We start from the raw sequence: 21,862 nt of genomic DNA, 5'->3' as shown, positions 1-21,862 counted from the left end.
TTCATGCTTTGAACTAATATTTGCTTTTGTACATAATTGGAACCATATTGCTTCTTACTAAAGACATATTTGTGTTTTTCATTTATTTATTGTTTAAACTAGAAAATCTTAAGTTTATGCTTTAACTTGGGATCGCCTCAATCGTAACTCGTCACTATTCGTAAAAATTTCTTTCCCGCTCTGATTGCCCAAAATGTTATACAACTGTTTACATCTATTGCTAAAATAGTTGCCAACGACGTCGCCAAGCTGGCGTTCTTGCTTCTCAATTGTAAAAGTTTATAATAAACGCAGATCTTCGAAAAAAATACATATGTAATGCGAAATGGTCTCAATCACTGTAACCAAGAATTTCCATTGCACTTACCTCGAATAGGGGATTATATTAAAATTCCGTCTCAATGTACACAAGGCTTTTTAACATCTATTTAAACATAACACCGTAGAATACGAGAAAACATTATTTTACTCATCCCGGCTTAAGGCACGAATAGTCCGTACAATAGATGTGGAGTGTTTGTCGGTGTGTAAATACGTTATGTTCGGGGCAGTAAAATCTTGTCTGTCCATTCATGTATTCGTTGAATTAAAACTGCAAGCAAATTGATGGCGGGTATCAAAGATTCTCCTCAAGCGAGTGTAGTTCATTTAACACTGTTTTTGCTTGTAGTCCTCTTCATAGCGTTTATAGGGCAGAATACTTATAGTAGACTGAAGGAACAGAGAAAGAAAGATAAAAAGAGGGAGAAACTGGGAAAGAGAGTGAGAGCGGGATGGGGTATAGAGAAAAAGAAAAATAAATGGTAAGCATTGTGTTATTTCTTTTGATAATTTTTACAAGTAATTTTTTTTGTGGCGAAATCTGTTGTCGCTTATGAAGAAGTATTATTCCGCAAATGCATTTCAGGCAGAAGCAAGATAGAAGGATATGTACGTTTGAAAGAAATTCTATATAATTACCACATAACCTTTTTCTTATCCCCGCCACAGTAAATATATTAAATTTGCCGGATGTCCGTAACGTAGAGAAAAATACATTAGCGATCCTACTATGTAATAAAGTTTTAAATGAGCACGAATGGTAGCGTAGATTTAGCCATGTTCAACCTTAAAAGTCGATCAATGGATCTAGGATTCATTATTGCGTACTTCGTCTATGGTAGAAAATCAATCGCTTTTTCCCAAGGGGCCGCTCATAATTCCGAAATGTTCGTATGCGTAAGGCGAAGGAAGTGAATAGGTTTTGAACTTATAATTTTAAACGTATGATACGTACGATATATATTACATGCGATATATATGATGAATTTGATTTTGACTCTATCTTGCGATCAAATTTCATACATCATCTAGGCATTAATAGATTCGACTGCAACTGCATGAAACTTCTTTTTTGTTTCTCTGTGAAAGAAGAAACGCAAAGTAACCTTAACAGGATAGTGCATAAAAACACAGCAATACAGCGGTACAAACGTGAATACTATATGCATAACAAAATTACACATGCAGCATGCAGAGTACGAATGCTGTGTGTAAGTTAGTAAATAAAAAAAGGAACCTCACACTTTGCTCTTATTTTTGTGTGGTTTTTAAGCCTTTCTTTGCAAATAATATGCAGCAATTTAATGTTTTTCTCGCTTTTTATATATATACATATATAATTTTTTTTTTTTTTTTTGGTTCTTAAAGAACACATGTAAGCCTTACGGCATTTAAATTGTTGTCGTGGGAATTTTTCTTTTGTCAACAGCATTTTTATATACGCTCTCATATAATATGGTAAATTATATATAAAGACTTGCATACGTAATGAAGTATAGTCTACTTACCTCACGGATTCATGTCATCCACAAACAAAACAAAGGAAGAAAGACAAGGAATTTAATTTTATCTTCAGGTTCAGTTTAAAGTACCCATCACTCCTTATGACTTAAATTCGATTTTAAATTTCATATTACATATGACATAATGCCGTATAAGTAGATATTTGGTTGGTTTTGAGAAGAAAATTTTTTTCGTTTTATAAAAAGGCGTTCTTCTAATGTTTAACTTCAAAAGAGTTTGTCAAAACCATAAAAAACCTTATGCAAGTTTTGACGAACATTACTGGATGATAGACGTTCAAAGATAAATTTATTAAAATACTTTTCACGTTCGGCTGCGAGAAGCATAAAAAAAAAAGCGAAAAGCAAAACCAAATTTATGAACATAACATATATATGTATACTTATACTTGAACAAAGACAGGGTTGTTCTGCTCGACTGATCAAGTGTTTTTGAAAGATAACAAAAAATCGTAGCTTTTCATATATTTATTTTTATTCGTTTATATGTAGTTTTTTTTTCTCTTTTGCGAAAACTTAAAAACGGAAATGACATCCACAAAATTTCCTCTTGAAAAGCCATAAGCCTTTAACATTGACTACAATAATGTAGTAAAATTTTCTTTTTTATTTAACTAGTTATTCAATAAAAATTGAAAAACAAAAAGTTAAAAAAAAAAAATGCCTTAAAAATCATTAAAGCATAATAAAGTAGTAAATGGCAATTTGAAGAGTTTTTTTGCACCAATGGTTTATGCATTTAAAAGATTTTTATTTACATTAACTTATTATATGCCAGCAAAGAGCACATAGTATCATATTATGTTAATGTTAAATCGACATCGAAAACACAAACAATAATGACAGCTATCACGTACTCGCATCATTTTAGTATAATGTATTGTATTAATTGAAATAATTTTATTCATAACTTTTCCACATGTTTCAAATTTATCTTTTCTTTTTCACACAATATTCAACAATAACGAGTAAAAACAGTATAGCAGGCCACGGCCCATCATTACATACCCTACATCACTTAACCGCTTTTCAAAATAAGGCCTTCTATGGGAAGTGGACTGATCCAAACCATTTTCAATAGCGTTGCTCCTTGACGCAAAACAACTATCACCAATATATATCTCCAAGCTTGCCATCTGTGGCTTAAGCATATCCATGTACATGGACAAACGTCAGAGGGACACATGGAAAGACGAGCTTAAGTAAACAAAACAAATATCATCAAAATTTCTCACATGTGGGTTGAGTACATCCATGTACACGGACAGACGTCAGACGGACAGATTGAAAGACAAGCTTAAATGGACTTCAAATCCAATGCCTAAACACGTCAGTGTTCGAAGTTTTGGCAAAATATCTCAAAAATTGGCGGCCTGTAGATTCAAAGCAGGAAATAAAAACGTACAGTCGGATAAGCTGAGAGCGCTTGAGAATTACTTTCTGTGCAATAAAAACCGGGGTGGATATAATAAGAACTTAATAGAATGAGTTGGATCTCAAGTCCACTCGTTCGTACTCTTCCACCATAGCTGGTGGAGGGTAAGGAAACGATTTATAACACTAGGCCACCTTACAGATGGACTGTAATCAAAGGTTATCCGACAGTTGCATAGCTATCTCATTCTGTTAGAAACGGAATAATCACATTAGTGCATATCTGCCTTCCTCTAATAGTGGATATGATGACATACTCTTTTCATTAATCCCACTTTGCTTCGTACAAAGCGCTTTCTAAAGTATAAATGTACAGCACGTCTTTGAAAATTGCACATTCCAGCGGCATCTCGAATTGAAAAGACAGAAGGCCAAGCAACTGAACGTGTGGAAGCATATGGCAGACGATGGAACGCTTTTGCAAGCCAGTGATCAATATATGACCCTAATAGAGTTTACTGGAATATTCCTACTTATTTTTGAAACGTCATCTTGTTATTTAATTACTTAAGTAAGCAAGTAAGGAAAGCCGTAGATTATTGGTAATAACTTGAGGTTATTTTTTTTAAATATTTTTAACGATCGCGCTTATTAACATATCCCTTCCTTCTCAGCATTAATCTACGAAAAACAAGGGCAAATGTGTTTGTCAAGTTTTAGTTTTTATTTTAATTTTCTTATTCCAGTAACACGTGTTATTAGACGTGGTATGTGTATGAAAGAACAGACTAAACTAAAAAGTAAATCGGAATTTTAAGAATTGATAAGCCAGACCAGGTGGGCTTAGCTAAATCGTCGATATGCAGAATCAAGTCTTTAGCGAATACTCAATAGCGCAACACGCAGGATGGCAACCCGATGCCAAGGAAGTGGCTGGATGCGTAAATATAGTTGAGCCAGAGCACTGGAAGCTTGAGCGAATGCAATAGGCCTTCTAGTTATATCAATGCCATAACGATAGCAATAGCAGTAAATTTACCGAAATCTATTTCGAATTTAGTTTGATTAATAATTCATATTTTTATAAAGAAGAAAAAAGGCCATTAAGCATAGTAATCGCTCCTTCTGGAATGTAATGAAAGACCTATCCCGACCAGGACATAATTCTATTCATCTGTCGACGTTCATTACATGACAGATGGAGGTAAATGACATATGTTACGAAATATATTACAAATGGAATGATTTACATAGTATCATTTTTCAATATTAGATACGAACGGACGCACAATGCTTTACACGCGGTATGAAAACTTTTTTATTCGTCTATGGATTAGAATATGTGGTCATTTTAAATAATTCGTATTATTTATTTATTGAGTATATTGTTTACAAATTCTTTATAAAATTTCATTGAAAATACAATAAAATTAAATGGTTATGTTTTGGTTTTTTGCAGAATTTTGATGAAATGTAAATTTATTTATATATTCATTTAATATAATTTTTTTTTTTTTTTTTTGTGTATAAAGATAATTTAAATTACATAGCCTCTTTATTCTGTGTTTTTTTCTCATTAAATTTTTATTGGAAAATTTTCGCTTTTCATATTTTATCTTCTTATATGTACACATATATATGCTTCTAATATTTGAAGCGTTTGGTAATCCATTAAAAATGTATTGAGCCTAGGATTAGTAAAAAAAAAGATTCGAATGTCAATACATATGAGAAGTAATTAGCTGAAAAAGAATGATATCAAGAAGCTTATTCTACAGATATCCTAATAATGTGTGCATACACAAGCAAAGACATAAGGAACTCAAACTTTTACATTGTTGACTGGCAAAATATTTTCTCAACTGTTAAATAAATGTTTTGCAAACTTAAACTCATTACCATTGAATCGCATGACAACACATCAAGAAGTTTGCACACATAACTGTATCATCATATTAAATGACGTTGACATCTGATGTAAGAAACTAGTTAGAAGCAAGTACACAAAGACTATTCTTCGTCGAATTTTGGATACTCGTTATATCATGTAAATAAATAAATTACTATCATGATGAATGTTTGGAAAGATTTCGCTTTGATGCATTGCAGTGGGTGTGGCTTTTCGAAAGCAAATTTCATTAAAAATATATGAACGCTAAATGCGCGTAGATAGCGCGCAGTACTTGAAATATATTTTGCTTTCTCATGCAAAGTTTAGAAATCATAGTCCGCATTATGACGCCAATGTAATGACTAAGACAGTATCCAAAATTTGATAATAAAATCTAGCAAGTTCTTAATAAATTTTTATTCAAAATTTCATTGCAGTTCGATTAGTTTATAAACATCTCGGAAATGGTAGCGAACTCTGGGTTTTAGTAGTCATGTCACAATTCATTTTTAGTTTTATTCCTTTTCGGCATAATCAGCAGCTTTTGTGGTTTGCTTTTTGGAAATTTTATGACTAAAAAATCGTCTGCACACGTTTGTTAAATAAAATGCTTTCAAATATACGATAAATATATATACATATTAGTTTTAGATGCGCTACTTGTATCTAAAGGGTTGTGTTGTAACCAGTAATCGGATTAAAAAGAATTCAATGTCATGTGTGCACTTTTTGGAATTTCAAATTAAAATTTTGAAAGGATCATAATCAGCTTCATTGTTTTAGAAGAATTTTAAATACAATTTCCATTTTACACGAATATTTAAGAGAAGAGCATATGTAAAAATATAAAGAGAAAAAGAAAAACAAAAATAAATAAATGAAAAATGGAAAAGCAAAGATTATACCTCACTTTTAACAAAAATCGCACTTACATACATTAGATAGCTCAGCCGAGACAAAGCCAAAAACATGTGTCCATTGTCTCTTTACCGCGCGGCTCATTGTTTTAGAGGAAAATACCCAACATATTGTTGCCATTCAACTATTAAATGTTGTTTTTAAGCTCATCTTACACGGCCTACCTTGGGAATGTGATGAGTTCGCCAGATTAGTGTTTGCCCACCGACACTTACGTTCAACTTAGAAATCGCAATGTTCGAGATATTTTCATGAAATTTGTAAACTGACATATTCTAGCTCATGGATTGGATTTAATCTTTTTTACGACCTTTCATCCCAGTGCCTCATTTTTAAAAAGTCATCATATGAAAAAGTTCGATTTGTAGTTTCTAAACAAAAATCGCTAAAATCGGTGATATTTGAGGGGATTTGAGGGAATATCGATAATTTGGGTATTCTCTTTTCTTCTTCTTTTCTTTTAATATTTTATGATGACAATGAGGTCAAAATAGTGTCCGCACATAGAAATTTCCAGTGCTAAGTTTGGAGCGCTGTGACGACCGAAGCTAAAAGTTCGTTTTGGTCCCACACATATTTCACGTTTGTTAAATTCTACCTCAGCTACTTAAGATAACTTTGTGGTTTGACACGGAATTGAGAGAGTTATCGGAAGTGATACTATCGTAACGATGGGCAATGCCAATCTTCCGAAGTGAGATTAAATGGAAAAGTGGACTTTCAGCTCCGCTCTTCTTAGTCGAACCTCCGAAGCAGCAACCACACCATCATCACTCTGATGCGTCCATATCCGCGTTACGACGAAGTGACTGAAAAACGTTGCCGTTTTCGACTGCCAACAGTATAAATAATCGATAATAATCGGATACACCCAAAAAATTGCATGTGCCTACCAGTTTGGTTTGTTTTGTTTCTTGATATGCGTGCATCATTCTAAAGGATGTCACAGTTAATCTTCGACGTCAGAATCAATATTTAATTTACTTAAATGATTTCTACATTTTTCCATTTTTCTGTCATATCTACCGACGATACGCGTACAGCTATATGTACATTGTCTGTGAGTATGTAACTGTGCAAATACACATAATGTCTTATTTTAGTCACATTTTGGTCACGTTTTACATTCAACATTTTTAAAAAATCAAACATTTCTTATTCATTTTAAAATGTTTTCATTGAGAATTCCAGGTAGACAATAGTAGAATACCAGAAGAGAGTATGACGAACGATCATATTTTCGCGTTTATTTTCTGCAATACTTGAGAAATAATCTGGGTAGTTGCCATCTTGAGCCAGAAAATGGGCAGACTCATCCATGTCGTGTACGTAATCAATATCATAATCGTTATAAAAGGAGTAATAATCGCTCTGATTATTTTTGGTACTATTATATCTAGGCAAACTGTCGGTATCATATATTTCATAAACCGTGTCGTCATCATCTAATTGTTCGTCAACAAATTTGATCCAATCCTTATATTTATATACTGATGGGAAAGACACATTTGTGTCCTCTAGGCAATCATGATATTTTATATATATAGCCGCGACATGACCTAATTCCATTTTTTCATTATTTGCATATATTATATAAAGAAAATGATATACCGACCATGACACAGTATAGGGGCTCCAGTGGTAATATCGCAATTTTTAGTAGTTTCATAAACGAAACACATATCGCCGACTCCTCTTCTACGACAGGACTTTTCGTCAACCACCAAAACAGCCTAAGCGAGAGAAGCGATCAAATTTCTCAAACATGTTCTTAGGCATAATTCAAAATTTGTTACCATGCTAAATTTTCCATCATCAACCGTGCACCTATCATTAGCGTCCTGACGCTTTTGTGCGCATTGTGTAATTACAACGTCGTCCGTCGATATATATTCTCTTATCTTAATTACACCAATATTATCCATTTGCCTATCTCGGAATTCAGCATGTCTCAGGGCATAACGAACTTGATATTTTTTAGCGCCTACATTAACCACACTATACGGTGCATATTCATCGACACTAGAAATTGGTTAGGAGAGGTTTTGTTTTTCTTTTGGGATACATAAACTTGTATATATATGCTCACAAACATTTGGCAGCTGTTAGTATTAGATGATCGCCTATTCTAGCACCAACACAGATAGCGTATGGGTATTCTCTAGATTTCACTTGGACAACATGAGTCTTGCAATTTGAAATTTGTATAATATAAAAACTTATCAAATATAAAGAAAATTTCATCATAACAAAATCGATAAAATAAATGGCAGTGTAAATAAACTCTGCTTTCACACTTCTAACTCTGACAGATTTTGGGTATTTCTGTCTGATAATTGTTATATAGTTGTTTCTAAGCCGACTTGAATAAATGAAAAAATCGTTCACTAAAGTGAGTGCAAAAGTTATAATGTGAAAAGGATCACTCAATGATCCGCACAAAAGCTCGCCACAAATATAGTCATATTTTTAGCCAATTTAAGCACCGAGAGATAACTTTTGATGATTATACTCAAAAAATGAGAAGAACAACGTCAGCATCGGCTAATAATAAGCTTAAAACTGTGAATATATTAAATTTGAGAAAAAATATAAATAATACACAAGACAATCAGGGTCTTCTTAAGAGTATCGCACGAGTCCGTGGCCACGTCAAAGAGATGATAATCATCGTTCTACATTGGGGCAAAAAATCTTTAAAATTATTACAAAGGTCAAAGTTACGGTAAAGCGTTGCGATAACATAATTGGAGAATAGCGCCGAGTATACCTGCTAGGAGCAGTAAAAGAATGCTTTTGGTATTGAATGGAAAATTGAGTTGATGTATATTTGCGGCAGAGAAGACTTTGGAGCAACTTCCATGCAGCGACATTTGCCACCGTTTCGGATGTTTGCATTTTAAAGACGAACGTATACAAATGCGATTCCCCTTTTCCCTTCCAATCTATTTAATCCTTTCTGATCAGGCGACATCCATGGAGTAAATGATAAAAAAAAAACCAAAAAATTAAGTCGATGGAGACTACTGCGCACATTATTTGCACCTTTTATAGTTACTTGACTATAAGAAAAATGAATCATAATTTAGATAATGTAAGATGTGCATAAAGAGTGCTGCCAACATGATGCTTGTCCTATTCTAAATATCAAATGCATTGTCCATGTAAATGTTTTGTCAACAATGTACATCAAGGCATTGTTTGAGCTTATTTCAGGTAAATATGTTGTTGGTATACGGTTGAAACCAATGTCTGCATACTCTTTTTCGAGCAAAATGTCGGACAATTCATTTTTTGAGTGGAGGTGCCGCTGCCTTTCTTTCCAGAAAAGAAGTAAAACAAATCAAATTTTGTATATAAGCAGATATTTTTTACTACAAAATCGTTCGAACATATTTTTATAATGAAAATTTGAAGTTATTTTCGCACATCGGTGCAAGTCCATACTTTCTGAAAAAAATTTTGAACATATATCATACTATATATCATATATCATATTTATCATCATAGGGCTTTAAATAATGGGCAGCATATAATCTGTTACATAAATAGTCGTGCATCAAGAACCTAACTGGCAGCTTGAACTTGCATTAAATACCTAACTTAAAAAAAATTAATTATTTACGCATACTTACGTGCAGTTGAACGTGCACCTTGCATTTCATTACTGCAGATTTGCAAATAGGCTGCAAACTTTTAATTTGGCGACTTTTGCACTTGTTTCTAAGTAGACTTGAATGGAGGAAAAAATTCTTCACTAAGGTAGATGAAAAGCCCGAAACGGTCTAACGTGAAAAGGGTCATTCTATTAGTATGGTATTGAATAAAAAAATGATATTATGTATGTTTGCTCTGGAGATAAATATTCAATATCCTATCCCCACTCTATATTCTTTGCTAGGTTCAGAGCTCGCTGCTAACATTTCCCACTTTTATCATTAACATTAATGGCCTACATTTCTCTAATCTATTATTATTTAATGGGCTCTCTTTGCTTTCTTTTACGTACGAAAACTGTGCAAAATTATAAGTCCGCAAGGCGTTACTAACATAGATCCGCAAAACAAGGTCGAAGAGCGTGCACCGGATCGAGGTTCTCTTTGAGATAATTCCTTTACAGTTCTGTTAATCCAGTGAAAATATTTTACTACACTGTGGTATATACAGGGTTTCTTTTCGCCGCAATATTCGCCGCCTACAAGAACAGCGGTTAATTTTCCTGAACAAATAAGCGGGCCGCCCCAATCCATCTTACATACGGGATCAAAAGAATTAGAAGCGCATGTTATATCGAAATGATAAGTAGGATGGGTGTCTATACACGTGGAATCGGAGGATAATGTCACCTTATCGAAGCTGATATGGTCATCATAGCCAATCTTAAGAAAAGAAAATACAATTCATAAGAGAGAAGTCATTGATTGATTGAAGTCATTTACCTTTTGATCGCCCCAACCACCTACATAGCACTCTTCGCCACCTTCGTACAAATTCATAGCAAGTTGTATGACTGCCACTGCATCGGAACCTAAATTAAATATGGGCGTTACCCGTATAATGGCTAAATCAATAGTCCTTTCAAAGTCAGCTGATACTTCGTAAACTTCAAAATAGAGCCACGGCCGCTCTCCACTCCCATCGGATGGTATTGTGCGTATCGGTGCCCCAGTAACTACTTTATAGTGCCAAAGCGGTTTACCATGCCTCCTTTAAAAATGAAATGAATTGAATTCATATAAATTGAAGGGAAAAAAAATATTGCAATTATTTAGAATTACGATTGCAATGCACAATTTGCTGCTGTCAATACCATGTCGTCTTTAATTATAGTAGCAGCACAAAAATGAGATTCGCCGAAATTCTTTTCCCTTTGCTTCCTTAACGACACAACATATTTCGCATATTCGTGATAATCTTGACATAAGCTATGCTGAACTATTAAAATACAACTAAACACAATTGAAAATATTTTAAGCAAATAAACTGTTCTCCAGAAAATCATCTATAATAATTGACTGCTTCCTTATTACGAATGGGATCGGAAAAATATATAGAATATCTAATGAAGACAGAAAAAAATCGTTGTATTCAGATAATAATAGAAGTTTCTTTTAATTAAAGAAAAAAGAAGAAAAAAGTTTTGCTGGAAAGAGTGCTTTGGCATTATAAATATATATACATATTTTTTTTTTTTTATAATCTACTACATTTTTATACTCATAACCGAAGATTAAGGGGTATATTCATTTTGAGAAAACGTTTGCAACGGCCAGAAGGAACAATCGGAGACAACACATAGTATACGTATTCCTGATCAGCATCAAATTCTAAATCGATTTAAGCATGTCCGTCTTCCCGTCTGTGTAATGTGTATTGTAAGCATTCTCTTGACAGTAAAAATGAAGATATCGACTTGAATATTGGAAGATCTTGCACGCAGGTGAGGAGACCTTTGCTTTACAAAAGGAACTAAAGTTTGGTTTTTGGCTCATAACTCATCAACTTCGGCAGATTAGTCTACGAAAATGTTGAACGGAGGATGTACACACACAATGTACTCCCAACAATAATTTAAGAAAAAACGGGACCGAAAGCTACACATGTTGTTACAATACAAAATAATCACTGTCTATAACCGATGTATTATCTACGATTTAACCTAATTGAAGAACCTGATGACCTCACAGTTTGCAAATTGCAAATAACGCCTTGGTTGCTCCATTCATTTACGTGAAATCCGGAAGTCATTGCTTAGAGCCCTTAAACCGCAACTAAAAAGACTAAACTAACGAGATGCTCGTATGGTAAATGTTTACATACGGATGACTTACGGCCTTAATTAGACAAAATGAAGATCCCAAGACGAAGAAAGAAGACTTGACAAAACATACGACTTACGAACTTAATTAGATATGACGAGGAAGAATTTTCACTTGAAAGCGAACCATATCGGCCCGCTAACACCATTAAAGTTAGGGAGAACTATGATGATTCCAATGTAGCGCCTACGTGAAACACACTGAATGAAAAGTTGTTGAAAAATTTTACTTCGTTCCAAAATTGTAAATGAAATATTTAAATGAATGGGATGTTATTTGAACAAAATTTTAATCTTTAAAATCGATCTGTATATCTATAAGGAGATCGAAAAACGTGACTTTATTATGCATAATTCACGACCTGTATCTCACGTTTTTCCAGTTTCAACGGTCATGTGAACAAGGAAAGTTTCTCTCACGGCAATTTCCGATAAATTCTACGCGTTCTGACTGAACTTTAGCACCAGCATTGTCCTAAAAATTGCTTTCTAACGTAGTCTTGCATTTCCGTATGAAATCCTTATGAATTTATTTTAAATCTTCTTACAGATGCTGAAACATGTTCAAATATCTCCGTTACGTAACCGTTCCGACTCGGTTTCGTTACGTTCCAATAACTCTTGTGCTTCATCGATGTGTGGTAGTCCTGAACCAAGCACCGACTTACCGCGTACACCGTCCCGCGCCTCGAGTTATTCCAGTTTAAGTGATCACTTGCCACAAGTATGCACTGTAATGACGATATTTTTTAAAAGTTTTAATTTAATGATTTTTGTTTTTCAGACGACTATTAAAGTATTTACCAGCTGTTTAAAAATTGATATCGAATATAAAACATTAGGTATACAGTGGGATACGACGAGTAAGGATGTCATAATGCAACTGCTAAGACGGTAAGTTTAGTAATAAAGAGCAAATTTAATTGTGCTTAACTTGAGGGGTTCGAAATCGAAAATCGAAAAATATATTTACCCACAAAAACGTTTAATTTATATCTTACACCACTTGTAGTCCAAGGGAATATTAGGTTTAAGAGATAGATCCATTTTTAATTATACGGATCGATTCCGAATTACTTTCTGAATAACTTTCCAACATGATCTTAATTTGTCTGTCCGTCTTCTTTTTCTATAAACTGACATATTTTGGGCCAAGGACTCATGCTATTGGAAATGGTTTGGATAGGACCATTTTTTTAACTAATTCTCATATAATGCCTCATTTTGAAGAATCGTTATATAAGTAACTCTATTAAGCGAGGTCTTGTAGGATATTTAACGATTGTGTTTTCACTGGTTTTTCCTTTCTTGTCTTCAATCTTTTGAAATTCCTAAAGTTTCTTGCTTTCAATTTCGGGGTTTTTTTTTTGGGGGGTAAATTTTTTTTTTTAATTCATTAATATGTAAAGTGATTTGTATTTTTACACAAACTGTGTTTTGTCTTAATGGAACTTAACTTCGGATTAAGTTTTCAACATTAGTGCGTTCAAAATTCAATTTTTGGTTTTTTTTTTTTTTTTTTTGGTTTAAAATTCTTTCTATTGACAACCTTTATACAATCCAGTGGGGATTTGTTAATTGAACGATGTTCCGCCGATATATGTCTGCGAGATAAAATCTTTTAGATCAATGATATATCTGAATGTACATTAATCTTTGCCGAAAATAATTCTCTTGTTTACTATCACTTTATATAGATTAAAAATGCGTCACCGCGATCCACGTTTATTTTACCTATCTATGGAAGTATCTGTACGTCGTGCTGGTGTCAAAACTGTCCTAGTCTTGGACGATGATACACGCCCTGCTATATTGCAAGCATGCCACCCGAAGGGAGAATCTCGCTTTTATTTGCAACTCAAGCCAGGGGGTTTAATACGTGTCCATACATCAGAGTTGCAGCCTTCTTCCCAGTACAAATCTCTAGTTATTTCCGAGGAAACAACATCAGATGAATTATTACAGCTATTACTATCATCCTACAATTCTCCAGAACCGGTGGAACAATTTTCTATATATGAGGTACTGTGCGTGCATTTCGCTAAATAGTAATATTTATTCGTTAATTTTTTTTCAGGTTTGTCCTGGACAGGAATATCAACGTAAATTACATCCAGATGATGTGCCGTTAAGAGCGCAAGCCAAACGAGCTGAACGTGGGGAAATTTGTCATTTTTTGGTGAGACGAAACCCAAACTATTTACGTCGTCGTCAGATACTAACCACACTCGATGAAGTCGTAAAAAATTATACGTCCTGCCCAAGTAAATCCTTCGATACTGATAGCAGCTTAGGGTCGTTAGATGAGAGTACCAGTCTTTTAGATGTCTCAATTGAATCATTATCCGACGACATGCAAAGTCTTATGACAAGCTCGGAAGAGGAAGATTGTGCATCATCTATATCCGGCTCTTCAGATACTTCAAATGAGGCTATGCACAATGTGCAAAGGACTCCCTCCACTCTTACAGTTATACCGAAAACAAGGGATATCTGTACGAAATGTCACAACAGTTACAAATCTTGTGACGCTTGTTTCAAAAATCCCGCGGAACCAAACAATACCGAAAGACAAGCATCTATCTCTTACAATCCAGTTTATAATATACGTGAAATACGTTCTACACCACATTCTTTTTCGCCGTTAGGTAGTGATAAAAAGTATTTAGATTTTGAGTCGAGTGCTTATCTTGAGGCAAATTACCATAGAGGCTCAGAAAAATTCTATAGACCGGATAGTCGTACAATAGGAGGCTCTCGTATGATATTAGATGCAACAAATCCGTATGAAACATTAGATGAGACCAATGATAATATAACGTTAAAACCTAAGGTTGCAAAAACTCAGACAATGACTCTTTTGGGAGAAGAGGTCAACAATAATCCAGCTAAGGGTTTAGGACATTTTATCTATATATAAAAGGAACGTACCCAGAGAGCAAGAAATAGTTCAAGCGAAATAAAAGTAACCATAGATTCCTAAGCCAAAGAAAGACAAAAAGAAAAAAAGAAATAAATATCTGTATAAAGATATTACGTAAAATAATTTCTCATTTTTAAGAATCGAATATTTTTTTAAGATCAAAAATAATATAAAATAATAAAAAAAAATTCGGATTACGTAGACAGTTAGGGAACATTATTCATAAGATATATTAGTTAACGAATCTGAGAAAATGAAATGAAATACGATGATTGGTTTCTAATCTTAAAAGCCTTAGATACGTAAATGTTAGGAGGATTAACCTCGAATATTATGGATATCTCTCCAATTTTGATTCAAGTGTGGCGAGTTCAAGTTGTTGCGTTTCAATTTTCAGGTGTCCAGATCCCCGTGGAACCGATTCATTTCATATATTCGATTGGGTTACTTGAGAAGGGGTCAGTTTTATTATATGCTTTTTGAGTGAACACAATCTGCAACCAAGAAGTTACGAATGCCCATTTCAACTGCATGGATTAGAGCTGAGCACTAATAATAATAAGTTAATAAGTTTTCATCTTAACCGATTCATACACCATTAAAGATAATTAATTGATCGTCTTGCTTAGCTGGTGGACCGATGGTCATCTGGAAGAATGATAGTTCAAAGTCGCTAGTTCGAATCCAGCTCGAAAGGTCCATTGCCTTCATTCTTCTATAATCGCAGAGTTGGTGGTTTAAATCAGGCTTGGAGAAATGATTTAACTTTTATTACAGTCTGTATTCTTCTATACGCGATTATTTGCCTCAGACTCGACTAAATTAAGTAACATTCACTTTACAAGAAACGAGTTGATAGTAAATGATTTTTAGGTAATGAAAGCTTTAAGATAAGTCGTAGTGAACTGGAAGAGTATCTTTTTGAACAATCATCTGTAAATGAATTATCTTTCCAGCAAAAGTTTTTACTATTTAACGGTACATAATTTTTGTAATAGAAAGATACGCTTAAAGTATTGTGGACTCTGAGTGCAACGTTTGCGCACAGCCTTTTATATTAAAAGAAGTAAAGTAATATTTTTAAAACACCCGCGCTATGGTAATGATATATAAATTTCTTTGTTAGGTTCGTATGATTTTCGAACTGCTGTTGATAAGCATTTTGTTCATTTTTTTGGCTCACCTGTAGAACGATACTCATTATATTGTTAGACTGTTTCCCGATGTTAGATTATTACGACTCAAAGAAAGCTATTCTTTTGAGCAAGACGGGAACACACGCGAGACAAACCCAAATCATCCTTCAAAATTGTTTGTATTCACCCTTTTGCTATATAAACAATATCCACAAAATCTCTTTGGGGTGAATCAAGTACTAGCTCGTTTATTTCGTTGTTGTTCTCATCAGTAGTTAAGGTTTTTCTGAACGAGGTTCGTCTTCGACTACATTACGACCCCTGTTAAAGGATTTGCCTATGATCTTGGTAACGTCACACTCATTACCGTAACACTTTTGGAAAATTCTTATGCAACATCATTGACAACATGATTGTTTAAGCGAAAAAACGCTGCTGTTACTAATCCAACAGCGGTGCACAGCAGTCATATCAACCTATTAATAAAAAAAATACACCTATCGATAGCAGTTTCTTTACTTTTTGTATTTTATCTCATTAATTTAATAAAATCCAACCAAAGAACGAAGAAAAACACACATTAGGATAAGCTTTCTTTTCTATGGTTTATGAAATGGATTCTTGGATATATTTTTCCTTGATTTTCAATTTCATTAAAGGCAATTATTGTTTAACTTTCGCATCTAACACCCGTTAGTTAACAGATATGCTAACTTTTCATTTTGCGTTTATGTTAAGTTTCATCATCAATCCATCCGTCCGCGATGCAAAGGTATGCGATACTTAGTAATAAGTCTATAAAACCAATCTAAATATTAAAAGTGAAAAGAATCCAAACAAACGAAGCGCCTGCAAGTATATATAAAAAAAAAAACCTATTTGAGGTGGCGGGTGTATAAATTTTTCCAAGTTGAACATATCTTTTGCTAGTTTAAAGTTCTAATAATCAACCAAATCTTATATGTATATAAATTATTATTAGATTAATGAGTAAAAATTTAATCTATAAGTTCATTCTATAAAATACCAAAAAAAAAAAAACATCTTCTGCTTATATTGAAAAAAATATTCAAAATCATATTGGAATCAATAAAATGTATTTAGATTTTATCCCCCCTCCCCCCCAAAAAAAAAACAAAATTAAAGAAAATTGTACAGTTTTATGAGTAATAAAGCGTTTAATGCCAAGATATAAAATTTAATGTAAAGCAAATTTTTTATTTTATTTATATAAAATTTCAGTAATATCTCAAATATCCTTTTCAGACAGTCTTCTAGAAAATGGATCGAAATAAATTTTAATGTAGCCTTTGGAAATGAATTTGAGTTGGGTCATCCATTTTGTGATTCCGAAAGTGAACGTAAACAACACACATTTCTGATCGAAATTTTGAACCAATTTCTTCTCCAGTATATTGCTTAAAGCGTGGCATTGTTTGTGGAAAAGAAAAAACACACCTGACCGAAATCGTTAAACATATTACGAAAACATTGAACCCAGAGTGACGTGCCGTGCATGTGGTATGATGTTTATCTTTGAGCAAATGGCTTCCTAAATAAAGGGAGTTGTCTCTTTAGTGGAAGGAAATACACCCACTGCTCCCAAAGGATTTGTACGCGCATAAAAGTTAACTGGTTACTTGATTTTTTGTGACATGACTTCAATTCTATGCCCGATTTTTTTTTACTTTCGTTTTCCATATGAAAAGAAAAACATCAAATCGACCGTCTTTTGTTTTTATATTTTTCAGAACAATGGCACGATGTTCACTAGACATAGAATCATTTTTCTGTTCGTCTTATGTTTGTTGTAAATATTCTCGTGCCTGTAAAAGTAAGCTATCGGCGAATTTGCTAAAAACCTTTAAAGTTCTTGCACGGAGGTTGGTTTGAAAATAGTCCAAATCGTTCGAAGGACACGCCCGCAGTACTGCTTAAAGTGAGGATATCTTTGCATTTCAAAAAGAATAAAAAAAAAAAATGGTTTTTACCCATTACTCATAAACTGCAGTAGATAAATCTACAAAAACTTAAACGTTTATTGTAAGGGATCTCCAGACAGGACGTGTATAAAAATGAGATGATTTGACCACGTCTACCCAATATTATGATGTATCCAAATGTAATTTTTTTTTCAATACGTTTATAATGGACATGATGTGCCAAAAGTCATGATATTGCGTCCCTTGAGAATGAAGAAAGTTGGCCCCATTTAGCAATATTTGCTCAGGAAGTGTTTGCAGTTCTAATCTGGAATGCCCTGTCCTCCCTGCTGTTATCAGCCAATACTAAGCCTTTCGATTAACACAAAATACAACCGATGACTTGCCGTTTCTTCGAATAGCGCTTTCACTCTTATAATGACATCCTTAAAAAACCTGTTGTGCCTTCTACAGGGAATTCATGTTATTTCTAAAAGGGATTAGAAATAGCGCCTAACATTTTCAATGGTAAATGTGTAGCAAGTCTTTTACAATAGAGCCGTAAATGTTGGAAGGAAAAAACGACGGAACCATAATCATACGCCTTTAACTGCTCTACACATATATACAATATGTATGTACGTATCTATATGGAAATTTATGTACATATATATATTCCTTTACTTAGTGAATTCAGGCTAATGTACCCCTTTAATAATTTCATGCTGATCAAGTATATGCAAACGTGTGCTTCCATACGTATAATAGAGAACATGAACACAGAAATATTCTTCAATGGTTGAAATTAAAATGTATTTTTCAGTTTTTTATATATAAAGATATAACCACTTTTTTTCATACAGTGTGAAGCGTTTACTTATTATTGTCTGTTTTGGCAATTAGCCAAAAAAAAACAATTTTTTTTTTGAAAATAAACTTATCTTTAGAATTACACAAACATGTTGTCATGAAGAGGGTATAAAATACTTTACTATCTTTTAAAGTTTACAAATTTAATTCCGCTGAGGATTAGGAAACTTTTCGTTGGCCTACATTTTTGTTTTTAAACAATTTTTATCAAGCAAAAAGCTTTACGAAGAAAGATTAAAAATTTGCAAAACAAATTCTAACATTAATTAGTAATTAGCAACAAGGAATACCGTTGAATTTTTCTTTTCTTTTTTTTTTTTTTTTTGAATTTTTTGTCCTTATGGAAAAGTAACATGAGCAGAAAATTAAATATTTAACAAACAAACAACTTAACCATTATACACTAAGCAGTTGACTATAATCTCATCGTGCATAGGCAATAACAATTTAAATATGTTTGCAAACAATCTAAAGACAATGAAAGGAAAGTTAATAAGCCGATGAAGAACAAAAACAGAAATAACTTTATTTATTTCTCCTCGCAGGACGTTACGGGAAAATTAAAGTAATCCTATGTCCATTAACCAAAGAGAAGCATATTCATTTGGTCATATAGTGTGTGTGACACTCGCAAAGATATATCGAAATCGATTTAAATTACTTTGTATTTCTCTACTTAATTACAACAAAAACAAAAAAGAAATGAAAAGAAGTGCAGCAAGGTAGGGAGACTGATATCATAGCCATGTTAATTGGGCGACATTGATATTAAAAATCGATAAAAAATGTTACACGACTTTGTGAAAGAAAGCGAAGGGGAACGCCACGAAAGTTACCCAAAATACAAATTAAGTGCTGGTGGGGGATTTTTTTTTTTTTTAAATTTGACGTTGCCAGCTAACATGATAACAAAGGGCATATATATAAACCATGTAGGTGTAGTCAAGCGGCAATTTACTTTCGCAATATTTGCAAAAAAATTTTCAAAATTTCAAAGAGAGATGCTCAATATTACTGCAGTATTGCGTAGATATAATAAGAGGAATAGTTTTTTTTTTGCTTTTTGATTGCCCATTTCTTCGTATAACAATCGGCCGTATAATATTTTTTCATATCTACTGCAATCTTAAAATTGTCACAATTGTACCTAATTTGTGCCTAAATCCTCGGGCTCTGTTTTGAAAAGTGCCATACCAAGGGTTTTGGTCGATTTACTATCGCAGTTCCGGTTATGGAATTTGAATGGCATTCGTTTACTTACTGTTAATAGTAGGAGTGTAGAGCTAGCGATTTCGGTTTTTTTATCACGGTTGTGTACAGTTTTTTCTTTCTTCTACTGGCGATATGTGGAGTTATCAACAAAATCTTTCCCTTTTCCTTTCCCTGAATTTTTTTTGTGCTTTTGTTTCTTTGCTCTTCTTTGTATATAAACAGGTAATGGATAGGAAAAATTGCACAAAATAGCCTTATATATCTCTCTGCCTCTATCTCCCTTTTTATTTCTCTCTTTTCCTCTTTCTTTCATTTCTGAGCCCATAAGCAAAAGGTGGCGATATATTTATTTTATTGCCTCGTTTATAGTCGCCATAAAAGGCAATCAGAAAATACATTTTGGTGCAGTTAAAAAGTCTAATACAATACAATTATGCCTTGCTGTTACCAGGCTGAAAAAACTTTGGAGATCTTTATAAAAAAAAACCTGATAGTTACCTAATATATTTTTATTTAAGCTTCATAGACTACCTTTAAGAATTTCCATAGTCTCCTATGCTCATTTCATGATCGTACAATTGCACCATGTCTTGGCACTGAGTGTTCAAAGTTCGTTTCAAAGTGAATCGAACCTCTTTGTTATGCGTTTTTTCCTTTTTTTCTTTTTTTTGTATTTTTTGTTATCGTAAATGTTATCATGCTACCAAAGTACGAACGTCATACTTTCTTCTTTTTGTAAAAATCATGAGCAATAACCAATTGAACGAAGGGCAGGGCAAGCTTTATTGTAAAACAATAAAAAGCCTTAAAGTTTTTGGGTAAATATTTACATTTTATCTTTTACCGAAACAGATGTCAGCATATGGTGTGGCTGACTATATATATAAAAAAAGCGAGACTTTGTCTTTTCCCTGAATTAAAACGTATAGGAGAATATAAATTTTTAATAGATATTTCTTTCATATATATATATTTTTTTTTTTTTGTTGGGATTTGTTACAATATTTATGAAGTGTATCTGATATGTTGTAAGACATAAATGTTTTGTCTTTTAGGAAGCTATATGTATATATAGATTGTTAACTTTTTGGAAATTTGTAAAATTTTAAACATTACACTCGTTGCAGTACATGTTATGTTTTTCATTCGCTGTTTAAAATTTAAGGGTAATTAACTTCAGTGAACATTTTTCAGAGAATTTCTTTTTATTGACTTAAGAGATATTTTGAATCCTCTAACCCTGGGGGAAAAGCTCATGAAAAGAATCTTTTCTTTAAAATTTCTAGCTCTTCTTTAAACGATCTGCCTATGTCAAATTAATTCCTTTTGCTAACTTACAGTCTATCCTACCAGTTGCTGTCTAAGTTGTGCAATACCATAAGAGGTGTTTTTAATTATTTTCATTTAAAAGTGTTTCCAAGCGAAGATACATTGTTGTAGCTTTATCGCGACGACCGCTTAGGGGCTGTAAGTTTCTCAGAGCGATAAGTCGTCCATGCTTTCGCTACGAAATAAAGCGTTTGGGATGGAGTTTTTTATATTAATTCTCCCTTTGGCACTTTTTTACAACGAATTATACCACGATGTGTGTATGTGTTTTTACATCCATCACCGAAGGATGAAGGGTACATTCATTTTGTTAAAAAGTTTGCTACACCCAGAGGGAAGCTTCAGAGACCCTACAAAGTATACATGTTGTTGATCAGCATCCAATTTTAAACCGTCTGCCTGTGTAATGTTAAAAATGTAGCAATTGGGTCCAAATTTGCCACGAAGATGGAAAGATCTTGGACGCAGGTTGATATTGAAATCAAGCCAAGTCGGACCAGAGTGCAACATAAAGTGAAACCACTTCGCTTCCATTTATATTTTATGGCAAGCCCTTGTAAAAAATGAAAACAGTCGGCGACACCTATTCAATATTATGGATTATTGAAATATCATTCTTTTATTT

General features: G+C 33.3%; 2 protein-coding genes across 8 annotated transcripts in view; one reads left to right on the top strand and one right to left on the bottom strand.

Annotated features, from left to right (window-relative positions):
* Positions 1 to 16,929, top strand: part of LOC119633484 — a 51,376-nt gene extending 34,447 nt beyond the window's left edge. For 6 of the 7 annotated variants that reach the window (XM_038027064.1, XM_038027062.1, XM_038027065.1 and 3 more), the window contains 4 exons: positions 12,396 to 12,569; positions 12,630 to 12,739; positions 13,543 to 13,867; positions 13,923 to 16,929. In XM_038027064.1, coding sequence (XP_037882992.1) covers positions 12,396 to 12,569; positions 12,630 to 12,739; positions 13,543 to 13,867; positions 13,923 to 14,765 — 1,452 coding nt within the window. In that variant the 3' untranslated portion in view covers positions 14,766 to 16,929. Of the gene's footprint in view, positions 1 to 7,302; positions 7,353 to 12,395; positions 12,570 to 12,629; positions 12,740 to 13,542; positions 13,868 to 13,922 lie in introns of those variants that run through there. The other variant, XM_038027068.1, reaches the window with a different exon arrangement.
* On the bottom strand, positions 9,577 to 10,911 carry LOC119633486 (cationic trypsin-like). Its single transcript, XM_038027069.1, has 3 exons — positions 10,806 to 10,911; positions 10,467 to 10,734; positions 9,577 to 10,406 (listed from the first exon to the last, which is right to left on the bottom strand). Exons 1-3 carry the CDS (start codon positions 10,838 to 10,840, stop codon positions 10,029 to 10,031), a joined length of 681 nt encoding a protein of 226 aa, XP_037882997.1. The 5' UTR covers positions 10,841 to 10,911; the 3' UTR covers positions 9,577 to 10,028.
* Positions 16,930 to 21,862: the final 4,933 nt, after the last annotated feature.

This window comes from Glossina fuscipes, unplaced genomic scaffold, assembly GCF_014805625.2.
Source record: "Glossina fuscipes isolate IAEA_lab_2018 unplaced genomic scaffold, Yale_Gfus_2 2, whole genome shotgun sequence".
NCBI classification, from domain to species: domain Eukaryota; kingdom Metazoa; phylum Arthropoda; class Insecta; order Diptera; family Glossinidae; genus Glossina; species Glossina fuscipes.
This window is presented reverse-complemented; position numbering and strand designations above follow the sequence as displayed.